The sequence below is a fragment of the Apis florea genome, unplaced genomic scaffold (assembly GCF_048593485.1).
Source record: "Apis florea isolate Af1SG1 unplaced genomic scaffold, ASM4859348v1 contig_3496_pilon, whole genome shotgun sequence".
Lineage (NCBI taxonomy): Eukaryota > Metazoa > Arthropoda > Insecta > Hymenoptera > Apidae > Apis > Apis florea.
The window spans coordinates 8,468,934-8,494,064 of record NW_028256773.1 but is presented as its reverse complement, the minus strand read 5'-3'; the positions used below and the strand labels follow the sequence as shown (position 1 = coordinate 8,494,064).

The window sequence follows — 25,131 nt, the reverse complement described above, 5'->3', positions numbered from 1 at the left end:
ACAACGCGTCATTAACGAGGTCGTTACGAGGTTGGATGAGAAACGATTTGAACAAATCGAGTCGAGTTTTGAACAAGTCGTGGAAATAAAAAGCTTACCAGCGCCAAAGACAAAGATCTGGTCTCGGAATGGGCATCCGTGTCGTCTCTGAGAACCGCTCGAAGATGGGCGATGTAGGTGGCCGCCAGGCGGAGGGTGTCCAGCTTGCTGAGTTTTGTGTCGGCTGGTACCCAAGGTAAGGTCGTTTTCAATCTGCAAAACGCCTTGCTCAGCACTCTCATTCGAGCCCGTTCCCTCGCGTTCGCCGCGTTCCTCGGTGCACGACTCTCCAAATCATCCTTGCTGTACTTCTCCTCAGAGGCGAATTCCTCCTCGTCGGCTTCCAGCGAAGGCGTCGAGGCCCGTCGCTTGCGTGGCATCCTCTGCAATTATTAATTAATCCCACCATTTTATCCCGATTGTCGTCACCATTTTATCCGCTCAGCTGACAAACAAGTCGTTCGATCGAGAATTATTTTCGAGCCGTTGTGAACGAAGATCATCGTTGATTCGACCATCTTTCATGGAGGAAGGAAACAAAGATGTAATCGATGCAATCTTTATGCGATGCGATATTATCATTGATTGATTGGAGGATGATCTTCCTCCTCGAGTAGGTGAAAGTTCGAAACACCTCACCTTTTTTTTTTTTTTTTTTTGCGACGTTGATTTGATTCTTTCCCTCGGCTCGAAAGTATTAATGGAATGTCACGATGGATCGCGACGCTCGCGCGAAACTAATCGTACGTGAAAAGTTTCGGCCAAGAAGAGGAGGACGCCGAGAGGAGAGGTACGAAAGAGGAAAGAAAACGAGGATTGGCAGAGAAGAGGGAGATTTGGGACGGGTCTGAAAATCGGGCGGAGCTTTCTCAACACGAAAAGTGTCTTCCTTCGGCTTGGCCACGTCCTCCTTCCTCGCTTTTCCTGGGGGTTTTCGTCCAATCGTTTGGTAAGTGCGTCATCTGCAGCCACCTGGTCCATCCTTTCCTCTTCTGTCCTCTTTCCGAATAGCCTTTCTTTTCTTCTTTTCTCTCTTCGTGTGGAATTGACTTTTGCTCTGAATTTTTTCTTCCGGATATCCGGATGTCGTGTTTTTTTTTTTTTTTTTTTTTTTTTGTAATTAGTTACGATCTTCCTCGGTATTTTAATCAAATGTTGTGCGTGTGGATCGAAAGTTGGATGCGATTAATTTTAGAAATGAAAGAATTATTCGCTAATAAGAAGAATATTGATTCGAATTATGATCCAATTTGTTCTTTTCTTATTAAACGCAAATTCAGTTCGCACAAACAACAGTTCGTGAGCATTATATGTTATATTCATATAAAAATTAATTTGTTTGATTACTCGTGAATCATCTCTGAGAAATTCTATATAAATTCGCATAAAAGTTTTGGAACTGGAGAAAATTATAAATGAATTATTTCATAAACTATTAAAAGATATTTGTCTAAAGTTCTATTCCATCTATTTTCCTATTGTCTAATATTACTACTTTTTCTCATTCAGAGATTTCTATTAAAAGGAAAAAAAAAAAAAAAGTCGATCCATTAATCGTATTTAAATCCTTGTAAACGGGCTGTCAACCATTTCGTTGAAAGGAGGATTCGAAATGGATCCTGTAATATGAGGTGTGCGGTGAACCCTGCTGATCCTACTTAACATCCTGAAGCAGGAGTTGACTTATTGCTCGACAAATTCGTTCCTTCGCAATTCGATACATTTCTATGTAATTGGTCATGTTTCTTTCTCAAGATATATATATATACATGTATTTGTAAGTATGTGCATCCGTGTAGAATTAGAATTTAAAAAAAAAAAAGCATAAAAATTGAAGTAAGATCGAATTTCATTGAAAAATTAGAATTTTGCATCGTTTCTTTATTCTTTACTATATTCTTTATTACTTGAAAACTATAAACTAAACTAGATTTTAAGAAATAAATATTTATTGAATAAATATATTTATTTAATTTTTTTTATACAAGAAAAGATCTTTAGGCATAAACAAAAAAATATTAGATGGAAAATCACGAATTACTAATGGTTTTCGCCTCAGTATTCTATACTTATGGGGATATTTGTATATAGATGTCGACGCTGTAATCATCCTAATTAAATTTTATTATATATATACAGAATATTATACAGAATTTGTAAAAGATACGTAAAAGATCCAAGAATGTTATTTTCTTATTATTTAATTACAATTTTTTTTATAATATACATAACATATTATATGTACATATTTATATGTACATTGTTGCAAATTTGAACGTAATATCGTGGTTTATGATTTTACCGTAAGAAGGCGCTCGTTGAGCAAGTTAAAAATGGCTGGTGATATACGAATGCATTTGCGAATCGCGAGTCGATTCGTGTTCTTCGGTCGTTACATTTTGTGATTTTCTCACGTGTAGTGGTATTTCTTTGCGTGTTTGTAAAATATTAATAATATTAGTTCAAATTTTTTCATGTATAAGAATTAATTGGAAGAGAACAAAGGAAACAAAATATTCGGAATATTTTAACGAAAGTTCCCGAAGGTGATTCATTGTCTAACTGAATTTTTAGCTTAGAAAGGTCGTGTTTTGGAGAAAATACGTAAGTATCAAAATAGTAATAATCAATAACTAAGTTATTTGATACTGATTTTTTATGTAATTATGTATGCTTTAAAGAGGTTAGGTTGTATATTTGTATACGAAACGTGATAAAGTTCAATATTACGAAATCAATAATTGTTTATATGTTATCTAAATTATTCTTTTTTAATGAATGTTACGTAAATAGTTGTAAAAACTTCTAAATTAAGTATTCGTTTAAAATTTTACACGAAATAATGTAAAACGGGAAAGTTTTCTTTGTTAATAATATAATGGAGAAAAAAAACAAAGAACGTTATGTTAATTAATTTAGATCGAGTTTTAGTAAGAATATAATATTATGATTTTACAGTTATATTACAAATAAAATTTTAATTAAATATGACTGAAGAACACCAATTGCCCTCTGATTCTGATGAAGATGATGAAGATTATGTTCCCGATGGTGCAGACAGTGAGCCAGTATCTGAAGTAGAATCTGAAGGTGATGCAGAGAGTGGTCCTGAAGATGAGAATGATGAAAACCAAAGAGAAACGACAAAGAAAAGAGGAAGAAAGAAAAACAAAGTTATAAAATCTAAAATTAGAAAGCGTAGAAGAACAAGAAAAAAGATAACAGAGGATAAGGATGATCAAAAAGAGGAAAAACAACAAAAAGAAGAATCTGTTGAGAAAAAAGAGCTTACAGAAGAAGAGGAGAAAAAAAGGGCTGACTCTCTTTGGGCTGATTTTATGAAAGACACAGGTAATTGATTTCAATTATCTATTTAATGATTAATTAATTATAATTAATTAATTATAATTAACATATATTGTATATTTTTTGTATTTTTTAAAGCAATGACACCTAAACCTAAGCAACAAAATATAACAAATAAATCTAAAGAGAGATCTCCATCTATAGAAAAGCCAAAAGTGGAAGAAAAAGTAAAAATAACTAAAGTATTTGAATTTGCTGGTGAAGAAGTAAAAGTAGAAAAAGAAGTCTCAATAGATTCGGCAGAAGCAAGAATATCTCTATCCTCTGCTGAGAATTCTGAGAAAACAGGAAATTCTGGATCTCCTGTGGGTAGAGGATCTGGAAGAGGTAGAGGTTTCAAGCGGGCTGGTTTAGGGGGTATTTCTTCTGTCCTTGGTCAATTAGGGAAGAAGGCAAAAATTAGTACGTTAGAAAAGTCCAAACTAGATTGGGATAATTATAAGAAACAAGAGAATTTGGAGGAAGAAATTAGTACTCATAACAAAGGCAAGGATGGATATTTAGAACGTCAAGATTTCTTGCAAAGAGCAGATTTGCGACAATTTGAAATTGAAAAGCAATTACGTAATGCAAACAGACGTAGTACACGGTGAATTTATAATTTTATGTATATATATATATCTTCCCTAACAATGAGAACCAGAAATGGTATTGAGAAAAATATCTTATTAGAATTGCCAATTATTGGCGCTTGTAGTACATATTTACTCGAATTGTTTAAACTCTTACTGAATATCTCATGCCATGTATAAAAATGTGATTGCTTGGCTTGACAATCGGCTGGATCTGGTTAAGAAACGATTGAGAGCCAATTTTGTGAGAAGAGACTGATCATTCCAATGTATCGAAGATAATATAGTACGTTATGTAATAGTTTAATGTATCATCTGCGAGCGTTGTCTCGATCCATTATATCACAGAACTTCGCATCGAAGCAGGATGTTTGAAGCTTGGTGCTTCGGAGACCGACGATATATATTCTAACAATAAACAAGCTCCAGAGGTGTTTTTATTCCATTTCAGTGGAAGAAAGGATGATTGATGAGACAGTATAGATTAGTGTAGGTATTTAATAAAATGTCGTTTGAATGATAAATGAATATATACATACATAGTATGTATTCGAGTATGTATGCCTTAGAAATAATCATGACATTTTTCTTCATTTACGATCACTGCCTTGGGCGAGTCACGAGAAACATTTTATTATATTTATAGACGAGATAAACGAGATAGAAAAACTAGATTATTGTTACAGAATTACAAATGAGAGATTACAGTAATTGTTTTATATTTTTTCAGCTATATCTATTTATCATATTTATTCACAAAATTACGACATGGCGTATCTGCGAAAAATAACATGTCAATATGATTCAATTGATAATTCATTTGAAAAAAAATCAATTTTTAAAGCTCAGGTTTACAATTTCTAGGATATTTATAAAAAATAATATCTTACGGATGTGTATGAAATTTCTTTATGTCTATGGACTATTTAACATCGTAAAAATAAAGATATACGTTAAATATTTAAACCATTTTATATTCATGGCTTAATAGCATCGATTTATATATATATATATATATATATATATATATATGTATGTATGTATGTATGTATGTATGTATGTATGTATATATATATGTAATTGAAAACATCAAACATATATTATTTACTGTTTGTTGTTTATGTTGCGTCCTTCGCTTGACGATGTACTTTTCTTCCCCCCCTTTTTTTTTTTAGCATAAAGGAATCTTTAAGTTTACTATACATCCTGTAAGAAATGATTGACATTGGACGCTTATTTAATATTTCATACAAGTCGATTTATAATTTCACTATTACGTAATTATACAAGCCAATATAAATTCAAAATATCTCTTAGTCCCGTTGTATACGAGTGGATTTCGTGCTATATAATAACCAACACAAAGAAACCCCATTCGCTTATACATCGAGCCTTTGAGCAGCTATATTGATTTTGTAAGCAAATACAGACGAAATATTTATCAGAAGTACCGTTTTCATCGTTACCTTTATTAGCAAAATTTCACTTTCCTTTTCTCCTGAAATGAAAGAATATGAGTTTAATTTTTTTCCAGTATAATATTACATATTATTATCGCGTTTGTTCTCTCTCATTTAATTTCACAAATATTTACCATAATTTGATTTCGAGTTCGAAAAGAATTTCCACAACATCGGTGTTCAGCATATTCACGTTTTCTTTTTTTACTAAAATAAAAATAAAGTTGTTAGCGATACTTTGTCAATAATCGTGTTGTGTATATTACTTTTTCATACCGAGTTTTAAGTTTTTGTAGTTTATTACGTAACTTGGAGAATCCTTTGACAAATATATTTTTCTTTGGACTAAATTTCAAGTATGAAAACGTTATTTCATGTATTATATAAAAATATTTATTACATTAATGATTCTAACCTTTGTTCACGGTATTTTGTGCATAATGTTCCTTTAAATGGCATTTCTTTATTAGAATAGCAATAATCTATCGAATTATCATTTTTCTTTTTTTTCTTTTTTATCTAAAATAGAAATTGAATTTTATCAGATCGTATTATCGCTATATTCTCGTGAATGAATTTCTTTCTTGATTTCGATATAACGATTATGATTTTTATAAAAAAATAATGAATAATTTTATACGATACATAATTGTTTCGTTTACTTTTTCCCTTATGCAGCAACAGTCATTGTATTTTGAAAGAAATGTGCACGTTGACGAACATTTGCACAATTTTTTTAAGTCTTCTGAACTGGATTTTTTAACGCATATACAAGAAATTGGTTGATCTTTAATCTTCATGCATCGTGAATTTGGAGTTACTTTATCAATTATTTTTTTTGCCTTACTTTCTTTGGGAATTTTTCTTTTCGGACATTGGCACATTATTTTTGGTTTCGCGATCGAGTTGCAGGTATTAATTCTGTAGTTCAAAGATTAAGACATTAGATACAAATTGTGTCTAAAACAAAAAATTTAAGGAAATGAGAATAGAAATAAGAATCTTGGAGGATTGACAAAACTATTCCTTTTTCTTTAAAGTATACAGATGGATGTAATAAATATATTATAATTTATTTATCATCCTCTCACCGACATATCGACAATGATGTAGTACTTTCTCTTGGTAATTTCGGAGTTTGGCATTTTTTGCTAAAAGTCAAATGAAAATTTTTAAACAATTTTTAAATTATATATCGTTCTCTTCATTCCTTCAAGTATGAAAAATAATAGGAATTTTTAAAAGGATTGCTAAATTGTTAAAAAATTTTTCTACGTACTTTAAATTATTCGGTTTTTTTTTCAATTTCTTCTGCTTTTTTAATTCTTTCTTCTTTTTCTTGTTATTAATTAACGTAGTTGTCGAAGTACTCGCATTATAATTCCTTGAACGATAACATTTTTGTATAAAATTTACATTACGCGTAAAAAAAAAAAATACATATATATATAAATAATTTTTAATAATACTTTATACAAGGATGGTTTGCCGGACATTTTGGATCCTTACATATTTTTTTCATTTTTTGTTACTCTCTTTCAAATTTTAACCTGATAAATATTCAAAGATGAAATATATATACACACATAATACGAATCTTACTACTGTTAGATGGAATAAAATTTATATTATTAATTATCATCGAAGAATGATGTCTTGCTTGCTAGATTAAGATTTAAACGATCACTTACTTGTGTAGATTTTTCATTAACCTCCTGATTTCGCGGAGGACGTAAACCTCAACATTTCTTTCTCTTTTTATTATAACGTACATGTTCTAAACAGTATTTGCTCATTTTAGTAACGAATACCAATCGGTGCAAAATATATCTTCGTCGTAATTTATCATTTTTTTAATAATTTAAAAACGCGAGTTCCATGTAAATGACCTAACCTTGATTTTACGCATCGCTTTGTAACAAAGTGATCTTGTCGAGAATATCTTTTTTCCGAACGCTTCGAGTTCAATTATCGCGAAAACTATCGATCCAATAATATCTCGTTCGCAACGTTGCGATCTGTCAACATACGTTTATCTTGACGTTTCGACATTAGCTGAACGGTCGATTAAGTATCTGATCCCTCGTATCGAATATCTAATTCTATTATAATAACGACATAATGAACGATCGCTGTACAATCATCGTACAATTGATTTTTGATTCCGTTTGTCATTATCTTCGCGATAACTAATTGCATCGCGTGTAAAATCAAACGCATGACATTTATCAAACTTACGATATTTATTCGCCCCGCGAATTTATCCAACATTTTCTCTCATGATGATTATTTTACAGGAAGGAAAATTTATATTTCTCTTACAACAGAAAATCAATGTTCGTTTTCAAACCGATACCGAATTAGGATTTAAAGAGAGAAGAAAATCCAAAATAATCCATAATCTCCACGAATAATTCAAACACTGCAACGAGAATGTCGCACATCGAGAAATTCAAATTCGTGGTTCTTACAAATCGAAAAAGAAGAAGAAAAAGAAGAAGAGACGAGAAAAATCTCGTTCGAACCTTTGTAAGTTTCTCATCATCTATTAATTAAAAACATCTTATTAAAATCCACTTTTCGTATCACGATGAAAATCAAGGCGGGCAAATACACGTCGAATCAATTAAACCAGCGGATCGAGTGGAGTAATCGCGTGCGAATGCCGTGAGTCGCAAATTTTTCAAGCGCTTCAGGCCACGTCGCTTTTTCTTATTTTCCATTTTTCCTTCTTTCTGTGATCGCGATCTCGAAGGTGTCGCGAGCGTCGTAAAACTGAATTACCGATTGGACGGTGTTGGGATCAGCGAGGAGAGGTGGGCGGGCGAAAGAGGAAGCCACACGAAGCGGAGGTTAGAACGTCGGATCGTTGGATCGTGTGTGCAAAAGCGGGAATATCGACGCCAGACTGGCGGCCATTAGTCGTGGCCTTGCCATCGGCAGTTTATTCACGAGCCGGGATATCTGTTCGACCGTTCGTTCCTTGGCCAACCTTCATTCTTTTCAACGCACCTCTCCTCCTTCGGCGGAGAGAGACAGAGAGAGAGAATGCACTTGTTACTTTCCCGATTGCAGAAGAGCGCACGTGCATACACGTGGTAAGATTAAGTTTGATCGAGACGTTGAAAGCGTCTCTTTGTCCGGATCGGGCGGAGTTAGTTCTTGAATTTGACGAGCGAGCGGAAATTGGAAATTCAAGTGGAAGGTAATTTGACTTGAAAACGACTCGGAAACTTTCGTCTCGATTCGGTCAAATGTTGTCGTTCGAGTCACTTGATTCGACTCGGTATTAGAATGATATTGGAAATGATGATGCGTGTTGGAATGATAAATCTAATATCTGTACTAATTGTAATAAACTAATTATCTTGCAAACAAGGACTTATCTTGGTCCAGTTCTATCCACAAAATGAAGAATAAAATGAAATATATACAATTGAAGAGATCGAATTATTCTATCCTTCAAAGCCACTATAATTATATTTATCTCGATGATTATAATTTTCTAAAAAAAAAAAAAAAAAATAAGCGGATAATAAGAAATTTATAACTCACCTCAGAACAGAATTTTTTTAGCCTTCCATCGAAGGACGTCGAAATTCATGTATCGATTTTATAAATAAAAATCTTGTAATACTTAATCATTATTATATATAGTTAAGCAAAATCAGAATAATCGGTTGTTCACAGAACGTAACGGATAATTACTTGTGGAGAGATCGATCAAAGTATCGTGCAAAGTGTTAATAATTAAGAGCTTTGAACCGAGCTTTCAACACGAAAACCATTATTTTTAAGCGAAACGAGCCTTTCAACACGAGTTCCGTAATGGACACGCGTGAAAAGATATTCTTTGTGCTCTTTATTGGACAAAACTGTGATTGTGCGTTTTATATAAGGCGTCGTGGAAAATCGCCTTTTCGCGTTTCTTGCGACAACTAGGAACGAAACTTTGAACCTCCTTCATCGTTTTGCGGATAATTACGACGAAAGGGAGGGAGTGTTTGCAATTGACGCGCAATGGTCACGAAGAAGAAGAAAAAAAAGCCTCTCCCACACCGCGTTTTATCGAATATAACATAAAAACAAAGGGACCGTGATAATAAAAAGCGCTGCGAACCCTCAAAGTAAATTATGCACGGTTGGTCGTACGTTGGATGATCTAAAAGCAAATTTGCGGGTGGAGGTGTTATTTTGTACAAAAAGGAACGTTTGTTACGTTCAACAAAGGAATTATAATAAACGTATGTGAGGCATAGAAGGAAACGAACGATGACTTCGTTGGGGTTGTTTAATTCTGTTCCAGAATCGGAAAACTCTTCTGTTTTTCTCGAGAGAAGAAGGTGAATCGATAGATAGATTATCGAACGAATTGTAAACAGTTGTGGATTTAATTATAATATCTAATGGGTACGCATAAAAAGGTAGAGATAATGGGTAATAAGGAATTACAACTAGAAGATAAATATATAATTTATCGAGAAAATAAAATTTTTAATCTTTTTTTTCAAACTGAATTAATATTCTAGCAATGAGACTTCTATTGAGGTAAACTATGCTATAATCGTTATATAATGATATTATATAATCTGTAAGTCTTTATTTTGTAAAACGATATTTAATTTTTCTAATTTTTATATTTTTTTTCTTTTGATTTTGTTTTACATACCAATTGTTAATTAGAGGTACGTGCCTCTTCTTGGTCGTGAGACGAACAACAACGTGACAAACGGAAGATAATTAATACTGTATTTTTGTTCGGGTATGCCTTCTTTAGGGATAAGGGTAATTTCGGCGCACCTGAAGGAATCTCAAAGGCAAAAACAAGAAGATCTATTTTCATCGCCGTCCCTCTTTCGTGATCAAGAATCCACTCCGGTTTCGTAGACTTTTTTCGACCAAACTGGGGATGAAATTCAGTGACGTAACGTACTTAAAATCAATCCACGTACACCGTATATATATTTTTTCTTTAATTTTATTTCCAAAAATAAGTAATATCGGTTTCAAAAGGTCCAGTTCCAGTGAAGAATCGTTTTTTTTTTTTTTTTTTTTTTTTACGAGCGTTTGGGAACAAAAAATCAAATCGTTTGTTAGAAATTAAAAGATTAGACAACTTTTACGAAAAGAAACATTTAGCACGGATGTGAACAGACACGTTTCCTTACAACGAACTTCCTAGGATGCTGTTAGCCGAGCAAGTGTAGCTTTTGAATACGCCACTGATAAAATTCCAGGAATTCCTTTTGCCAGAAGCAGACTAGACGAGACTGGCAATAAGATTGATTCGCACTACCAAGATTCCAACGTCTGGTTTTATATACCTTGCGTGCCAGCCAAACAGTCCGGAATTAAAGTTTATTTTCCACTCTTTCCCGCAGAAACTTCTTATTAACAACGAGTGTTCCAGTTTTCCTTCGTGTTTTCAGAATTCAAGAAAGTTCCACGAAATATATATTGCAGATTTTTTTTTTTTTTTTTTTTCTCTCGTAAAAATTTGAATATCGCTCTTTGAGAGTAATCAGAGTGGTTTAGAATTGAAGCAAAGAAAGAGGCAGGCGCATTCCGTGGGGGTCTAAGGTAAAAAAGAAGACGTCCACTCGAAAACGCAAAGACGTCCACTCGTGCCTAAAAGCACTTGGATCGGTATGTGGATCAATTATATCGAAGAAGAAACGTGGCACGAATTAATGCGCGCCAAGATATAACGCGTAAGAAAGGAAAGTCACGAGCTCGAAGTGGTACCATTCGACTCCTTTTTGCCGTGTCCTTTCGTACTTAATTCCGACCCATGGCGCAAAGTATGCATCGTCGTTGCCATGCTCCTTTTAATGGCTCGCCCAGATGAAATAATTTCATCGCCGAACGACCGTTGACATCGTTCCATTAAACGAATATTTCCTCTCCTTAGAAAAATATATACTCGGTTCAACGGACCGAAAATAAAACATACATGTATATCCTCGCAAAATTTTAACAATCGCATTATAATTACACCGCGAGAAATTATGAAAAAAACTTGAAAAGACACATGGCCGATCGATTAAGTGCAGTTACGGGCAAAATTTAAGTTGCGAATAATTAAAAGTTGCTTCGATGTTGCTTAATAACTGCAGAGCCAAACAACAAAGCCGAGGAATGGATCAACTGTAATAGCTACGAATAAACAAAACTTGAAAATTTACATTACATCGATTGAGATGGGCAAAATTTAATAGTTGAGGTTAATATTATTATAAAATAATTAAAAGTTGCTTCGAGGTTATGTGAATTTACATTACATTACATCAATTTACATTACGTCATCACATCGATTGAGATGGGTAAAATTTAATAGTCGAGGTTAACATTATTATAAAATAATTAAAAGTTGCTTCGATAATAATTGCAGCATCGAACAACAAAGTCGAGGTTATGCATAGGAACGAATCAACTACAATAGCTAACGAATAATCGAGTAATTACTTCACTTTACTCGAAATTTTTAACTTTTTCGACGCCGATCAAGCGAATATTCTCGTCACGATGGAGCCCGAATTACCAGTCTCCCATCTCCCATCTTTCTTCCCGTCTTAACGTCCCTCCGTTACACTCTCCGTGTAAACTAGCGCCCTTCGGTTAAACGTTCCTAGGTGGCCACGGAAGAGAAGCTAGTGGACGGGAAGAGAGATGGACTATTCTCCGTCTGTTTTCTCTCTCAGAGCTCGGATCTCGCTCCTTTCACGTTCGCTCCTCGTCCAACTCATTGGAGCCGGGCATGTTTTATGGATAGGCTTCTAGAGGTTTCGCGGCGCCAGCTCTTCCTCTTAGGATACATCGGCTGCCGCTGTTACCGATCCGAGCCAACAACGTGAACGTAAACGAGACATTGGAATTATCGCAATCCCGTGGAATTCGAGAGACATATACCGGAAGTGGCTTGGCTCGACGACGCGGATAATACCGTTCTCTATTGCGGATAAAATGTAGATCGAAGAAAGTCGGTGGTAGTAGAAAGTGGTTCAGTATCGATCCGAGCAGATTTTTTGTAATTAATTTATCTTTCGCGTTGCGTAAAGGTTGAGAAAAAAAAAGGAAGATCGATTGTTGTTAGATTGAAATATCGGGGAAATTGGAATGTATGGAAAAGTGGAAAGTTTGTAGACTTTGATTGATCGCAGTGGGAACAGGATAAAGTTCAGTGATTCTTTTTTTTTTTATTTTGTTCTCAATTCTTCGAAATTAATGCTATAGTTTCTTTGGATTTTTATTCACGATAAAATTTTAAAAGTTTCTTTTAATTATTTTAATTTCAGAGTATGATACGTAAGTAAGATATTTACAAATTTCTACAGTGCGAGAGCGAACGGAGTTATCTTGAGTTAAAAGAACCATTAATGACAGAGAGGAATGTTGATTTCAATGGAGTTACAATTGAATGGTCCGAGTGAGAAATTGGATGGACCGTTTTCGGTAACAGGTATCCTCGTTTCCGATACGTTACACCACGGCGAAGGACTCATTTTGAAACATCGATCCATAAAATTCGTCGAATAAGAATTATACGTATGACTCATACACCTCGTGATGTAACCTTCCTTCTTATCGCACTTTAAACAGGTGTGGCTGGATTTAAAAAAGATTCATGGATTTTCCATTCGGTAGCATAAAGATTAAAAAAAGAATGTGTAAAGAAGAGATATATCTAATTTCAAATCTTTTCCGAAATAACGAATTTAAGCCTGAGATACATTAGACATCTTGAAAAACATGATAAAAAAGCTTGTTGACAATAATCATATAAGAAAATTTACAATGAAGCTCGAAACTTTAATTTAATTTAGAAATCGGATACGTCATTATGACGAATTGAAAGCAACAATTTGTAAACCGGCTAACTTCGAGGAGTCCAGTTGACGTAACCGATATTTTTAACCGAGCCCTTTTGTTTCACCGATGGTCCTGTTTTAATCTCGTCCTTCCACTTTGCTTCGTTCGTCGCTTTCACAACCGACGACCCCTCATAATGTCAGCCAGAGTGTTTGATCTTTCAACGAGGTTTCCGCGAATTTCAAAGGTTCGTCTCGTGGAAGCGGCGTTTAAATTCCATGTATGGGCGAAGCGGCGGCCGGAGAAAGGAATTTGAGTCGTCTGCAAGGCGACTCTTTAGATACGACTATTATGCGTCCTGCGAGGCAACCATTACAGAGTGAATACAAACGAGCCTCTGATGAAGGACCAGACTCCTCCTTCAGAAATGAAGTCGTATTTTCGTAGGATAAACTGCTCCCGTACGCGTGCTATACGATCGGATGGAGATCCGTGCGTTCGAGTATGTTTTAATTCGCAAACCTCGGATAGGTTTCACGGTGAGACGCGGTGCAGAAACGTGTTGCATTTGTGCGATAATGTAATAACGACGTGACACAGTTTCCTCGTCCTTAACCCGCGTGGAATGTTAGAAAATAACGGTGTGTGATGGAAGAATAGGAAAAATAATAGGGAATATTATTATAGAAGTAGTAGAGATTAAAAAGACGAACATGTTCATTTCATCTTGGAAATTATTATTTTTAATGTGTATCGTAATGAGAAAATTTAATTGGCGTATGTTTGATGCGAGTTCTTAATACTTGAATGGTTGAATTTATTAATTTTATCACGTAGAATAAATTATATATATAAGTTACATAAGCGAGTTATATTTATAATTAGGTTAATCAACTCTTACGTAATATCTACGAAGATAATATGCAACTTTATTTAAAGTAATACTATTCGTTATATATAATTTATAATATTAATGATGAACGTATCGGAGATATATAATATCGAGAGAACGAGATTAATTTAATAAAAATAGATAATACGAGATAAGAATTAAGAAAAAAAGAAAATTATTGATTAATGACTTGTTTTACGTTAAATATTATCAATTGAATTTATCTGTATCGATAATAAGTCGATATTTGTCTTTCAATAAATATTTCGTATGATTTTGTCGAATCTAGAATTTTTTAAAACATAAAATATCAATGTAAAATTTTCAAATTGGTATAATATAGATCACTCTTGAAACGTAGGAAAAATTTTACTCGTTAAACTAGATCTTTTTCTCGGAAAAGAGTTAATTTATTGATATCTAATAGGAATTGGAGCAATTCCTATGATAATTCCTTCATCGGTAGTCGATAGCGATTAAATTTCAGAAATACCATGGTGTATGCGTATTCGGGGGGATGATAGGTATTCGGTCATTTCCGTCACCGTTCGGTTATGCTCGGGCTCAGCTACACCGCCCGGACCCGTCAGTCTCGCGCATGATTCCGTGGTGAAAGGGAGTGTTCTCTCGCTTCGGCGCTTAGTTTTTGTCGCGGAAAAAATCAATGGTATTTTCATAAACGATCAGTTTACTTTATCGAAGAAATCGTAAAGACCGTCAGGTGATAAATAAGTAGTGCATTAACATATATTGGTCAGTGATAAACGATCAGTGTCGAATCGCTCGTGATCGATTCCTTGTGTATATTTTGTCAAGGTGTTTTCTACCGTTCTTTGGTCCGGATATTATGCTACCAATCGCGTGTGCTGCAAGATCGTTTTGACTCGAGGGGCAGTCGACCATAGATCACCGGCAAGATGTTACCACAGACCCCTGACATCATTCCTACGACTTTAAATCAGGTAAGCAATACAATTTGAATATAAATACTATTCCATTATTTCACTCGTATCGCGAGCGTAACCTTCAACCTGAAACTGCGTTTCTTTCGATACACGGTCGCTGTGTTTTTGCTCACGGTCAAAAACGAACGTTCTGTTTATGTGACACGCGAGTTTTTTGCTTATGTCTATTCCAAGAATTCTTGACGCGTAAGCTATACTCCAACAAATTTGAGCTCTACTTCTTCTGTTTTTTTTTTTTTTTTTATTTCGTAATTTCTCGTTTCGTCTGTATGGAGAAATTTGTGTGAAACGCGTTGACGTAATTCGTCACTTTTTATCGAAAGTTTCACGTAGTACATTACAAGTGCGAGACATAACCGTTCGATTATATCGATTCACTAACAGTGACAAGTTCAAGGCATTAGTAACCGCCAAATTCTGGCTGTGAAATTCTTCGTTGAATAACCTTGTGCTACGAATCATGTGAAAGGTGAACGTGCGGTATAATTGTTTTGTAAAATTTCGTTTAAAATGTACGAATTTCGTTGGGAATATCGCTAAATTAAATGGAAAATTGTATTAGCAGTGTTCTATTATAACAGTACTATGTGAATGTTGGAGCAGCGTGCCACTCCTGTCAAGATGGCGTGGAAAAGACAAATATTTGCGGTTCATAGTTGCCGGTTCAAGAACATCGTCTTGTGGGAACAGAAAGTTCCTTATGTCACATCACGTTGTGTCAATATTATACACTTACATCCTTAGTCCTTTTCAACGTAATAAACGTCAGTGGTAATTAGCGACGGATGACAGGTTAGTTCATCGATAATATCAGCAAAATCGATTAATCGAATTCCAACGGATTATTTTGAACGCATGATCCCGGTTTGTGTCATTTACGTATAATATTGCATACTGGGGTTTCAGTAAACGGGTTTCCAATTTCTTAACTTGCACAGAATCGTATTCATTTGATAAGATATTTAGAATTCCAAGTTTTACAACTAATCGCAATAAGATACGATGTATAATATGTATAATTAAAATATTTATTGAAGGCATGATGAAATAATTTATTTTTTTTTTTCGTATACGAAACTAGATACATAAGTAATGAATATCTTATTAGGAAATTATACTCATATTATTTTCTATTTCTATAAATTCGTTTGAATTCTATATTTACGTTTGAACTCTTTACAATTTCGATGAAAATCAAAATTATAATTATAATTATAATAAATGTAATTGATAAAAATAAAACAAGAACAAAAATGTATCATAAAAAATAAGATTCAAGTAAACGATTAGAATAGGTTAGAAAATTTTGGCTCTAATCTTAAAAAGAAATTTATTATGATTTTATTTTAAACCTATCGCATTGATTATAGAAATAAATAAGCGTTTCAAAGAAAATGCACATTATTCTTTAATAACAATGGGAAGAAGATGGAAAAATAAAGAATGATATTGAACATTTAATGGCTTTGACTTTGTATTACGTGTATTTCAAATACGTGACAATGGAATTCTCAGTCAAACAATAAAGAAAAGGAAGTTACTTCATCTCTTATCCGCAACAAAGTTATTTAAATCGTTATTCTGGGAAATAGATGTTTGTTTAATTAAACGTGCCGGTTTTATTTGATTAGAAAAGGATAATAAAGAATTTTTCAACAAAATTAATCATGTTTACGACGGTTACCGTTTCGATTATGTTTAAAAAGCGATAATTTTTTATTTTTTTTCCTTTTTTGCAGTTTATTATTACAATTTACAATTTCAAATAATCGTCCTTATCTTCGTTAACGTAATGATCTAATAATATAATTATTAATATTATCAGTGTAATTAACATTAACATGCCAGACACAATTTCCTCTCCCAACTAAATATTAAGCTTACGTTTCCATTAACTCTCGCTGTACTTTTTCCATGTTCAAATTTATACGCAACAATTTCCCAAATATTCAAATTACTCTAACACTCTTTATCATAAAAATCTTATTATTGAATATACATTCTGTGTTTATAATTTCCATTAAATTTTCATTGTCATTAGTATTTTTAATCGATATTTTTTACCGATTAAATACTTATTTCAATGTAAAAATCACCCGGACAGCCATTCTATAACGTATCCTCGATCCGATAAACATCTATTCTTAATCACATCGAAAATAACACATGTGCATTCCGGCCTAACCGCAACCACATACATATCGATATTGCTATTAATGCTATCAACGGTATCGTCTCACTGTTAGTAAACGCCTTTCATCTCGCGATTCCGCTCCAATTAGAAAAATGAAATCGCTACAGTTCCTCGATCGTCCGTTTGATTGACATCGATCACCCTTGCGGATTCGCTCGTATTACTCGATCCTTGCTGTACTGCTCGAAACAACACTCTTGCAAAGATTCTCCGGCAAAACCGGTTGATCATTATTGGAACAACAATCTTTTCCAAGAATTTATTTCCGTGTATACGATGGAATAAAAACGGAAAGACAGATTATTATTATTATTTTTTTTTTTAATATTCTTTTTGACACAACTGACGAAACGGAATTTCTTCGTTCGAGATATGAAATGTAAATTCCTCGAAACTAAATTTTTCCACGAATTTAAAATGTCGACTAATCGAGTAATATTTTTAACGAGCCAAGAATATCCTAGCTAAGAATTTTCCTCTCCTAAAATTCCACCGACCTAGAACTAGTTAATCGTTCGCTGAAACGAAACTTTCTGACGATGCGAATCTAAAAATGCGAATTCCTTTTCGAATGAAATTTCCACTGAATCATCGATCGATGATTCATTAACATTAATTGAGGAATATCAACATTTTCGATATTCCTCCAGTGAATAAAAATGTCCCCATGAAAATGTGACTCCTTTGAGGGATCTGAAATCTAAAATATTCCACGATTCAAATTTTCGTTTGAACGAACGAACGTGATTCCTCGTCGATTAAATCGAAGCGGAAGCGACCGGAAGATCCGATTTTCTGGGTATTCTCGATGATTTGTACCACACGCTTTCTCGACAGGTTTCACTGTCGCAGATTTCGTCGAACTTGAACGACACGCTCGTTTCAGGTTTATCGTTCGTGGAAAGGTGCGTGACGTACGTGGCCAGAGAATTCTTAAGGCGGGCTCTTATCGATTGTTTCGAAACTCGTCGCCGCACTGTCCGCTCGTGAACAGAATTTCTAGTTTTCGAAATAAAATCGGCCGGAACATGATTGAGCAATATAAATGCACGAGTAATTATCCGATTTTATGCATGTGCACGCGTGTATGTTCATAAATTAACATATTATTGAATTTTATTTTCCCCTTTTATCTTTTATCTTTTAAACGTAGGATTAAGAGAGAAATTAATACCTCTTTTTTTTTTCTTTTCTTTCTTCGTTTAAGATAATGTTAACTTATGCTTGAAATTGTTTCAATTTTTGGTTTAAAAAAAAAAAAAAAGAAAGAAAAGACTAAGATAAAGACAAAACTATTTCTTTCTTTTTTTTTTTTTTTTCATCCTCTGAAAAATACATTAATGACTCATCAGCTTTAGGAGAGACAATTTTTGCCACGTCATCCCTGCTTGTTCTAAAACTTAATCCTTTTTCCTTTTTTTCTTCTTTTTGTGGGCTTTATCCGACAGAGAAATATTAAGACGACCTCTTTCTCGTGAACGAGAGTAAAAAAGAAAAAAAGGACACACGAATGACGTGTTCTTTTCATTTTCATAACGTATATTCGCATTCAGAGTGTTTTTTTTTTTTTAATGCCTCGTATCAATGTTGTAATCACGATATTGTAATATCGATTCCGTAAGCTTTCGATCATCGACGTGCTTCGAAAATTCTAATCGCGAAATTTCGCAACGCGATTCCATTTTGCATATTATCGAACGTTGAATAGATCTCCTCGTATCGATCTCCTCTCGTTATCGATTCTTGAGATTTTTCTCGAGAACACGAGCGTTTCGCGTGCCTGAAGAAACGAAAAAATTCCCTTTAAATACATTTTCGTTTCAGATAAAAGTTAAATGGTTTCAGCGTATCCATTTATTTTACATAGAAACGTAGTGGTTGTTTTTTTCTTTAACGCACCAATTGATGCGTCTTAACGATCTCGATAAAAAAAAAAATCAACTAATACTTTTTTACTATACACGACTCGATACTTTTTGATTCGAAGAAATAAAGTTAAGTTTTTTTACAAGTGCACCTACGAAAAAACCGAGGACGCCAGAATGTAGCCTTTTCGACTTTTGTTCCAAGCATTTTTTAATACTTTCGAAAACGGACGAGATACATATAAAAAGTATTTATCAAAAATCGTGTTCTCGCAAAAGCAACAAAGCACTCTCTCGAAAGAGCGAGTACCCGTTCGATCGAAATTCAATAAAGACGAGCTCTCGAGGTGGGAAGGATAAACGTGATTATTTGTGTAAAAGAGCGAGAGGAAACTTTAATTATGCTGCTTTCCTATTCTTCGGCCGCGCGCTTTGTGTTAACGATCGCGTTAACGATGCTGTTCTCGAGCTCTCGTCGAGCGAGTACCGCGGCTCGTTGTATCGCTTTGTGTGTCGGCGTTTGCCGTTCTTTGACGGCCAAAAACTACTCGCGCGTATATCCGTGTATTATTATTACCGCGATTTAAATTCCTTCCTGTTTCTTCCTCGCTGTGTCCCGCCAGAAATGCCTCCAATTGTTGCCGACCAGAAACGAGGAATCCCAGATATACTCGAAACAATTTGTATCGGTTAGGACGGCAATCTGATATTTGCACAGAATTCGTGGAATTGTGCAGGAGACGTGTAGATAGATGTTGCTTGAATCACTTAACACACATAATTTCGAAAGATAAATTTTTCATATCTGTTACATTATTTATCCTTGGTCCTTTTAACGTAATGGAATTCAGCCTTCTTGAAATGAAAATAAGTGGAGAAGAGCTGAATTCTGGGCAAGTTAGACAAGCGCGTGTAACGATCAAAGGAAGAAATATCGAAGAAGATTGCGCGTTCAATACTTAACGTTAATCCTTCGAATAATAAAATATAAATTATCTGAATCAACATCGAACCGGTTAAATTACGAGCAAAATGCCTCGATCAATAGCGACATTTTCTTAATAATTTCATCCGATAAATAAGTTCCTCTTCTGTTTAAACTGTAAGAATCGTGAAATTTCTCCGATTAATTTTTATAGATTCGATGCACGTCTGCCACTTTTCCAAGAAATAACTCGATCCATTCCGGACAATTTTGCAAAAGTAACCGACACCTCGAGAAATTTTATCAGATATAATATCCGAGAAAAATTGGAAATCGTCACTCTTCCTCTTTTCTCTTGGCGAGAAGTAACTTAGAAATCACGCAGAGAAATAATCCGTCACGTTTGACTTCTGCTTTTGTTCGAGAATCGTTTTCGAATGGGATCACTAATTAAGGGATTCGAATTTGATTAATTGCGAGTTAATCGATGAATTGATGGATCGACAGGGATAATTATTGGCAGTGTTCGTTGAAAAGATTTCATTTATTTATAAGGACGCGAAAGGAATTGGATCGAGTTTGTATCTGTCATAAGAATTTTCCCGTTGCGCAATAGATTGTGATAGAGGTAAAGAGAAAGTGAGAATCGATCGGTAGATCATTCTCCATCATTATGTCGGCGTATCGCATGCCGGCCTCAAATTAAGATGTCCAAGCTTTAATAAAATTGATCGAATGATCGTTCTCGTGCAGAATTCTTCGCCAACATTTTATAATCGACGATAAAATATTTTGGGAAGTAGTTTCGGGAATTTTAACGCGACTTCGAAATTCTCTCTCTAATTTCTAAAAAATCATGAACCGTCGCGGAACTCGGCTCGAAAAAAGCGGCGTCTACTTTTGAAAGATAATTTGCATGCAGGGAACTGAAAATTACATTTTTTACCAAAGTGAAAAGTGTTCTTCTTCCTCTCTCGAGTCCCTTATAGTATACGTACGTATCATTTTTACTTTCTTCAACGACCGGTATGTATACCGGTGCTGAACAACTTTTCCTCTTTCAACAACCACTTTTTAGTGACCCATATACAGCCCATGCTCGTAAATGCTTTTTCTACAACTCCCCCGGCAGCCTTGTTCCAGCTTAGGGATACATTATCCCTTTTATCACATCCAACAGGTAATGTTTTATCCCAAGCTAAGCAAGATCTTTATTTTTTTCCTCTTAAACCGTTATCGTTATACGTTTGATTCATCGAAATATCCGCTTACCTACGAAACGAGGTTTCGAGTTGCAATCTTCTTTGTTTTTTTTTTGTTTTTTTTTCTCAGAGGAAATAGCATACGTTTCACACGTGGACATTGGCACGATTACGAATCACATCGATCGAGTCGCATAAATCATAGGTCGAAAAGTCGAGGTAGTTTCGATCGGTTGCGTTTCGATTTCGATGATTCTTTGTTTAGAAATTAGGTTCTTAGAAATTTTCTCCAAATGTAAATACGATTTGTAAGAATCTTATCTCCTCGAGTTTATTATATTTGCTCGTTCGAATCGTGTTCGGCAAGATCTCTTTGTTTTCCACATTTCCTTTGTTCCTTCCTAAGTTCCTGCTTCGACTTAAACCTCTACTTACAATCTCTTGTGATATTTTTTTTAAAATCATCCGATCGTTAAATTGTTGTCAAACTCTGATTCGTTAAGATTGTAATTGTAAGAGTAAATTCTAAGAGTAAAATTTTAAACTATAATTATTCATTTGTTTCGTTGGAAGAAAAATGTACGAGGGCAAGTAATTATGCCTCCTATAATAATATTTCGAGAAAATGTTGAGATGGGGGGAGAAACGCGAGCGGATTTCTAATCTAACGTGACATTGACCAGGGTGGAAAGGAGGCTTCAGGTTGGGGTGGCTGGAGAAGCCCGAGAATCGATCGGTCTCGAGGCGAGCAACCCCTATATGCCGCCAACCGTAGACATCTTTCAAACGCACCCTCCCGCGCTCTCCCTCCTTTTTAATTTCCAATCGTGTTTCGTATTTTCCGGGGAAAGACACACCAAATATTTACGCCACGATCGCGTTTAAAATTTAAATTTAAAGTTTTTACCAGGACGAGACGATTCGATACATTCAGAAAGATCTAATCCAGGCATGTCGTTAACCATATTAAGTATATATATATATATATATTAAAATAAAAGACGAAACATAGACAGAATGTAAATATATTATACAAGAAATACGTTCGCGTGTAGGAAAGTTTCTTTTCTTCAATTCAACATTATTTAAATAAAAATGAATTATAATTTTTTTTTTAAAATTTGGTTGATTTATCGAATGCTTATTTTTAAAATTGCATTGTTTGTTAATCTTGATCTTTCTTTAATAATTTTATTATTTTTTAAAATAGATAATAAAATAATTTTTAATTGCTAACATAACACATTTTGGAAATCGGGCTTCGATTCGATGTACATTTATGCCCAATAGTTTTCTTTATTTAATTCGTGTACCGTGTATATATATTTATAATTAATCTAGCGTTGTCAAAAGTAAAATAAACGTATTGGTTATCGATCTTGATCTAATCAATCGATCACGAGGACAAAAATATTTACAAAAGGATATTTCTAGTTTTTTTTTTTATTAGCGTAAGATTAAGTAGGAAGCATCCACACTATTCCACTACACAAGTCAATTGAGCTTACATTTCCTCGCCTTTCGGGCTTCTGAGCGTGCCTTCTAATTTCTGCTTGTTACGAAAAAAATTACACTTGAGGGATTTTATTAATCTGCAGAAGCGTATCGTTCAATTTTTATTCTGGAGATGCGCCACTTGTTTCTCTTCTCTAATTTTTCCTTCGAATCGAACGAAACGAAAAATTCTCTCTCTCTCTCTCTCTCTCTTAAAATTTGAACGAGCCAAGCGTTGCTTGTATCGAATCGTCGCGATAAATTAACGCTAGAGAAACTAGGGAGCCAGACGTAATACCGCCATCCTACGTTTTATTATTACACGTGTATTATTTGCTCGTGTGATTAGTATATGAATGTAATTACATTCTAGGGACTCTCGATCGACAATCTTCTTCTTAAACGCGAAACTGCAAAGTTAAGTTAATCGACGAAGGAAAGGAATTCTTCTTGTTGAGCGAAAGAAATCGGGCGCAATTATTAAGCCAAGGTACACGCGACTCCTTTTATTTATCACCGGCACGCATTACCGTGTCGCATCGATAAGGAAACAAAGGTGGCGGCGTACGGTTGGAAGAAGGTTGTCGCGCCATTGCTCCGTCGAGAAATCTTTATAGCGATTGTTCTCCTCTCCTTCTCTCGGCCAACCGTTTAGTTAGCAACAAGTAGTCACGTATCTACGTGCTCCGCTTCGCCTCGATTGCACGTTTCAGGTTGATTCGAGAATACAGGTCGATATTCTTCCTTCTTATCCTGGAGAATAAATGGAAGATGCGATAATAGGAGGAGGGGGGGATGATAATTTTTGAAGCAATAGGAAGGTAGAGGCGAGAAACTTTTGTATTTAACGAAAAAAACGAAAGTTTTGATAGAATTGCTTGCACGCGAGTCTCTTCTCTTCCCAAAAGGAAGGAAGTTTCTGGAGGGTTGGAAAAGTTTACTCCTCGAGTCTTAGGTGGATAATTATCCGATCCTCTCGAAAGTTCCTCTCGTTATTTCCTCTCGATCGTGATTTGAGAAACAGTTTGTTTTTCGAATCGATATTGGCACAGAAATATCGATCCGTTAAAATATAAAATATGACTTTTCTTTTACAACAAGATTCGTTATTTTTTTTTTTTTTTTATCTATCGTAAGAATAATAGATTAGAAAAACAAACGACTTTTTACTCGTTGAAATTGGTATGTACGAACGAGAGAGAGAGAGAGAGAGAGAGAGAGTTTAGAAAGTACAGGGATCAGTACGTATGGTGAAATTAATTTCTCGTTAATACGGTGTTATAGGGGTTAGCAGGAAATTCGAGACGATTATCGATCTTGCGGGCGCCCACTTGAAGTTGACGTGAAAAAACGCGGCACGTGATACGACTAAATCTTCCTTCTTGTCGCTTCCTCCTTGAATTAATAAACAATGAAAGTTCGAAGACGATATCGCGCAGAAAAGTCCTCGCTTATGAACTAAATAGTTTCGAAACTATTGATTATTAAATTTTATCGATACGTTAGAATTGAATCTTGGCAATTGCCATTTATAGAAAGAAAAGTGCGCGTGAAAATAGGCGTTTCTTTCCAAATGAATCGATCAGATATTCTCGTTCCTTTCGCATGATGCCAAGATTGTCGACAAAGCGTTTTGTCGAAGTCTATATTTTTTTTCGACTCTCTCATCACCGAAACGAAACCGGTGAACAATTTTTCCACGATGAAAATTCGATGAATCCGGGTGATTTAAAATTGGGATAGAGCAGTGAATAGTAGGTTTTGCGTAAGAAAATTCAAAATTTGATGATTTATAAATTATTCCATTGATCAATCGCATCAATTGTATCATTTGTATCGTTCACACGCATATTTTCGAAGCTTGATTAATTATTTCGATATAATACTAAATCATAATCACAGTCTATTACACATACGAGAAATAAAAAAATTGTCGAATTATCGTATTGGATTGGAAAATAGGCGTTTCCTTCGAGCAGTGAACGCATCACGTATCGCGATTTCACGGATGCGCAATTGAGATTGCTGCGAGTATAATGTACAGCCGAGGCGGAATTTTACAAAGTGTAACACGAGTATACGAGGTAAAGGACTGATTGATCGATCAGGGTAACTTTATACTCGAGCAGGAGAGAGCAACACCACGCTCGAGCAGATCGTATGATCTCCCCCCACCCCTTTGTCAGTCGAAAGCGTAATCGTAATTGATCGATCTTGAGTAACAAGATCATTCGAATGCCTCCGCCTTTGAAAAGAAATCGCGATGAGCCGAGAGAGAGAGATCGGGCTTCCCTTTCACCGTTCTGACAATGAAGAAGCGTGTCCGTTTTAAATTAAAAGCGAGCGTA

General features: G+C 34.7%; 4 protein-coding genes across 7 annotated transcripts in view; 2 read left to right on the top strand and 2 right to left on the bottom strand.

The window, feature by feature from the left end:
• HLH54F (basic helix-loop-helix domain-containing transcription factor HLH54F) overlaps positions 1-25,131 on the bottom strand; it is a 106,407-nt gene that overhangs the window by 1,386 nt on the left and 79,890 nt on the right. The window contains exon 2 of the mRNA XM_003690632.4: positions 99-422. Coding sequence (XP_003690680.2) covers positions 99-422 — 324 coding nt within the window. The remainder of the gene's footprint in view (positions 1-98; positions 423-25,131) is intronic.
• Yeti (yeti) lies at positions 2,349-8,878 on the top strand. 3 transcript variants are annotated; one of them, XR_015293601.1, is made up of 4 exons: positions 2,353-2,643; positions 2,998-3,390; positions 3,484-4,466; positions 7,735-8,878. XR_015293601.1 is itself a non-coding variant. In XM_003690639.4 (3 exons), the coding sequence occupies exons 2-3, from the start codon at positions 3,027-3,029 to the stop codon at positions 3,996-3,998; spliced, it is 879 nt and encodes a 292-aa protein (XP_003690687.1). In that variant the 5' UTR covers positions 2,349-2,643; positions 2,998-3,026; the 3' UTR covers positions 3,999-4,943. The 3 variants fall into 3 exon arrangements, 1 of the variants encoding a protein (XP_003690687.1); XR_015293602.1 differs by lacking the exon at positions 7,735-8,878 and adding an exon at positions 4,708-4,943; XM_003690639.4 differs by lacking the exon at positions 7,735-8,878 and having other exon boundaries at positions 2,349-2,643; positions 3,484-4,943.
• Positions 4,680-7,751, bottom strand: LOC116415497 (uncharacterized). Of its 2 annotated transcripts, XM_086913130.1 has the most exons (10): positions 7,129-7,751; positions 6,907-6,987; positions 6,717-6,821; positions 6,529-6,588; positions 6,100-6,358; positions 5,853-5,956; positions 5,714-5,782; positions 5,572-5,644; positions 5,444-5,475; positions 4,680-5,183 (listed from the first exon to the last, which is right to left on the bottom strand). In XM_086913130.1, the coding sequence occupies exons 2-9, from the start codon at positions 6,957-6,959 to the stop codon at positions 5,449-5,451; spliced, it is 750 nt and encodes a 249-aa protein (XP_086769256.1). In that variant the 5' UTR covers positions 6,960-6,987; positions 7,129-7,751; the 3' UTR covers positions 4,680-5,183; positions 5,444-5,448. The 2 variants fall into 2 exon arrangements, with proteins under 2 accessions (XP_086769256.1, XP_086769255.1); XM_086913129.1 differs by lacking the exon at positions 4,680-5,183 and having other exon boundaries at positions 5,214-5,475.
• The window catches only part of p130CAS (Serine_rich_CAS and FAT-like_CAS_C domain-containing protein p130CAS), an 87,980-nt gene continuing 77,575 nt past the window's right edge, over positions 14,727-25,131 (top strand). The window contains exon 1 of the mRNA XM_086913128.1: positions 14,727-15,100. Within this exon, the coding sequence (XP_086769254.1) occupies positions 15,056-15,100 (45 nt within the window). The 5' untranslated portion in view covers positions 14,727-15,055. The remainder of the gene's footprint in view (positions 15,101-25,131) is intronic.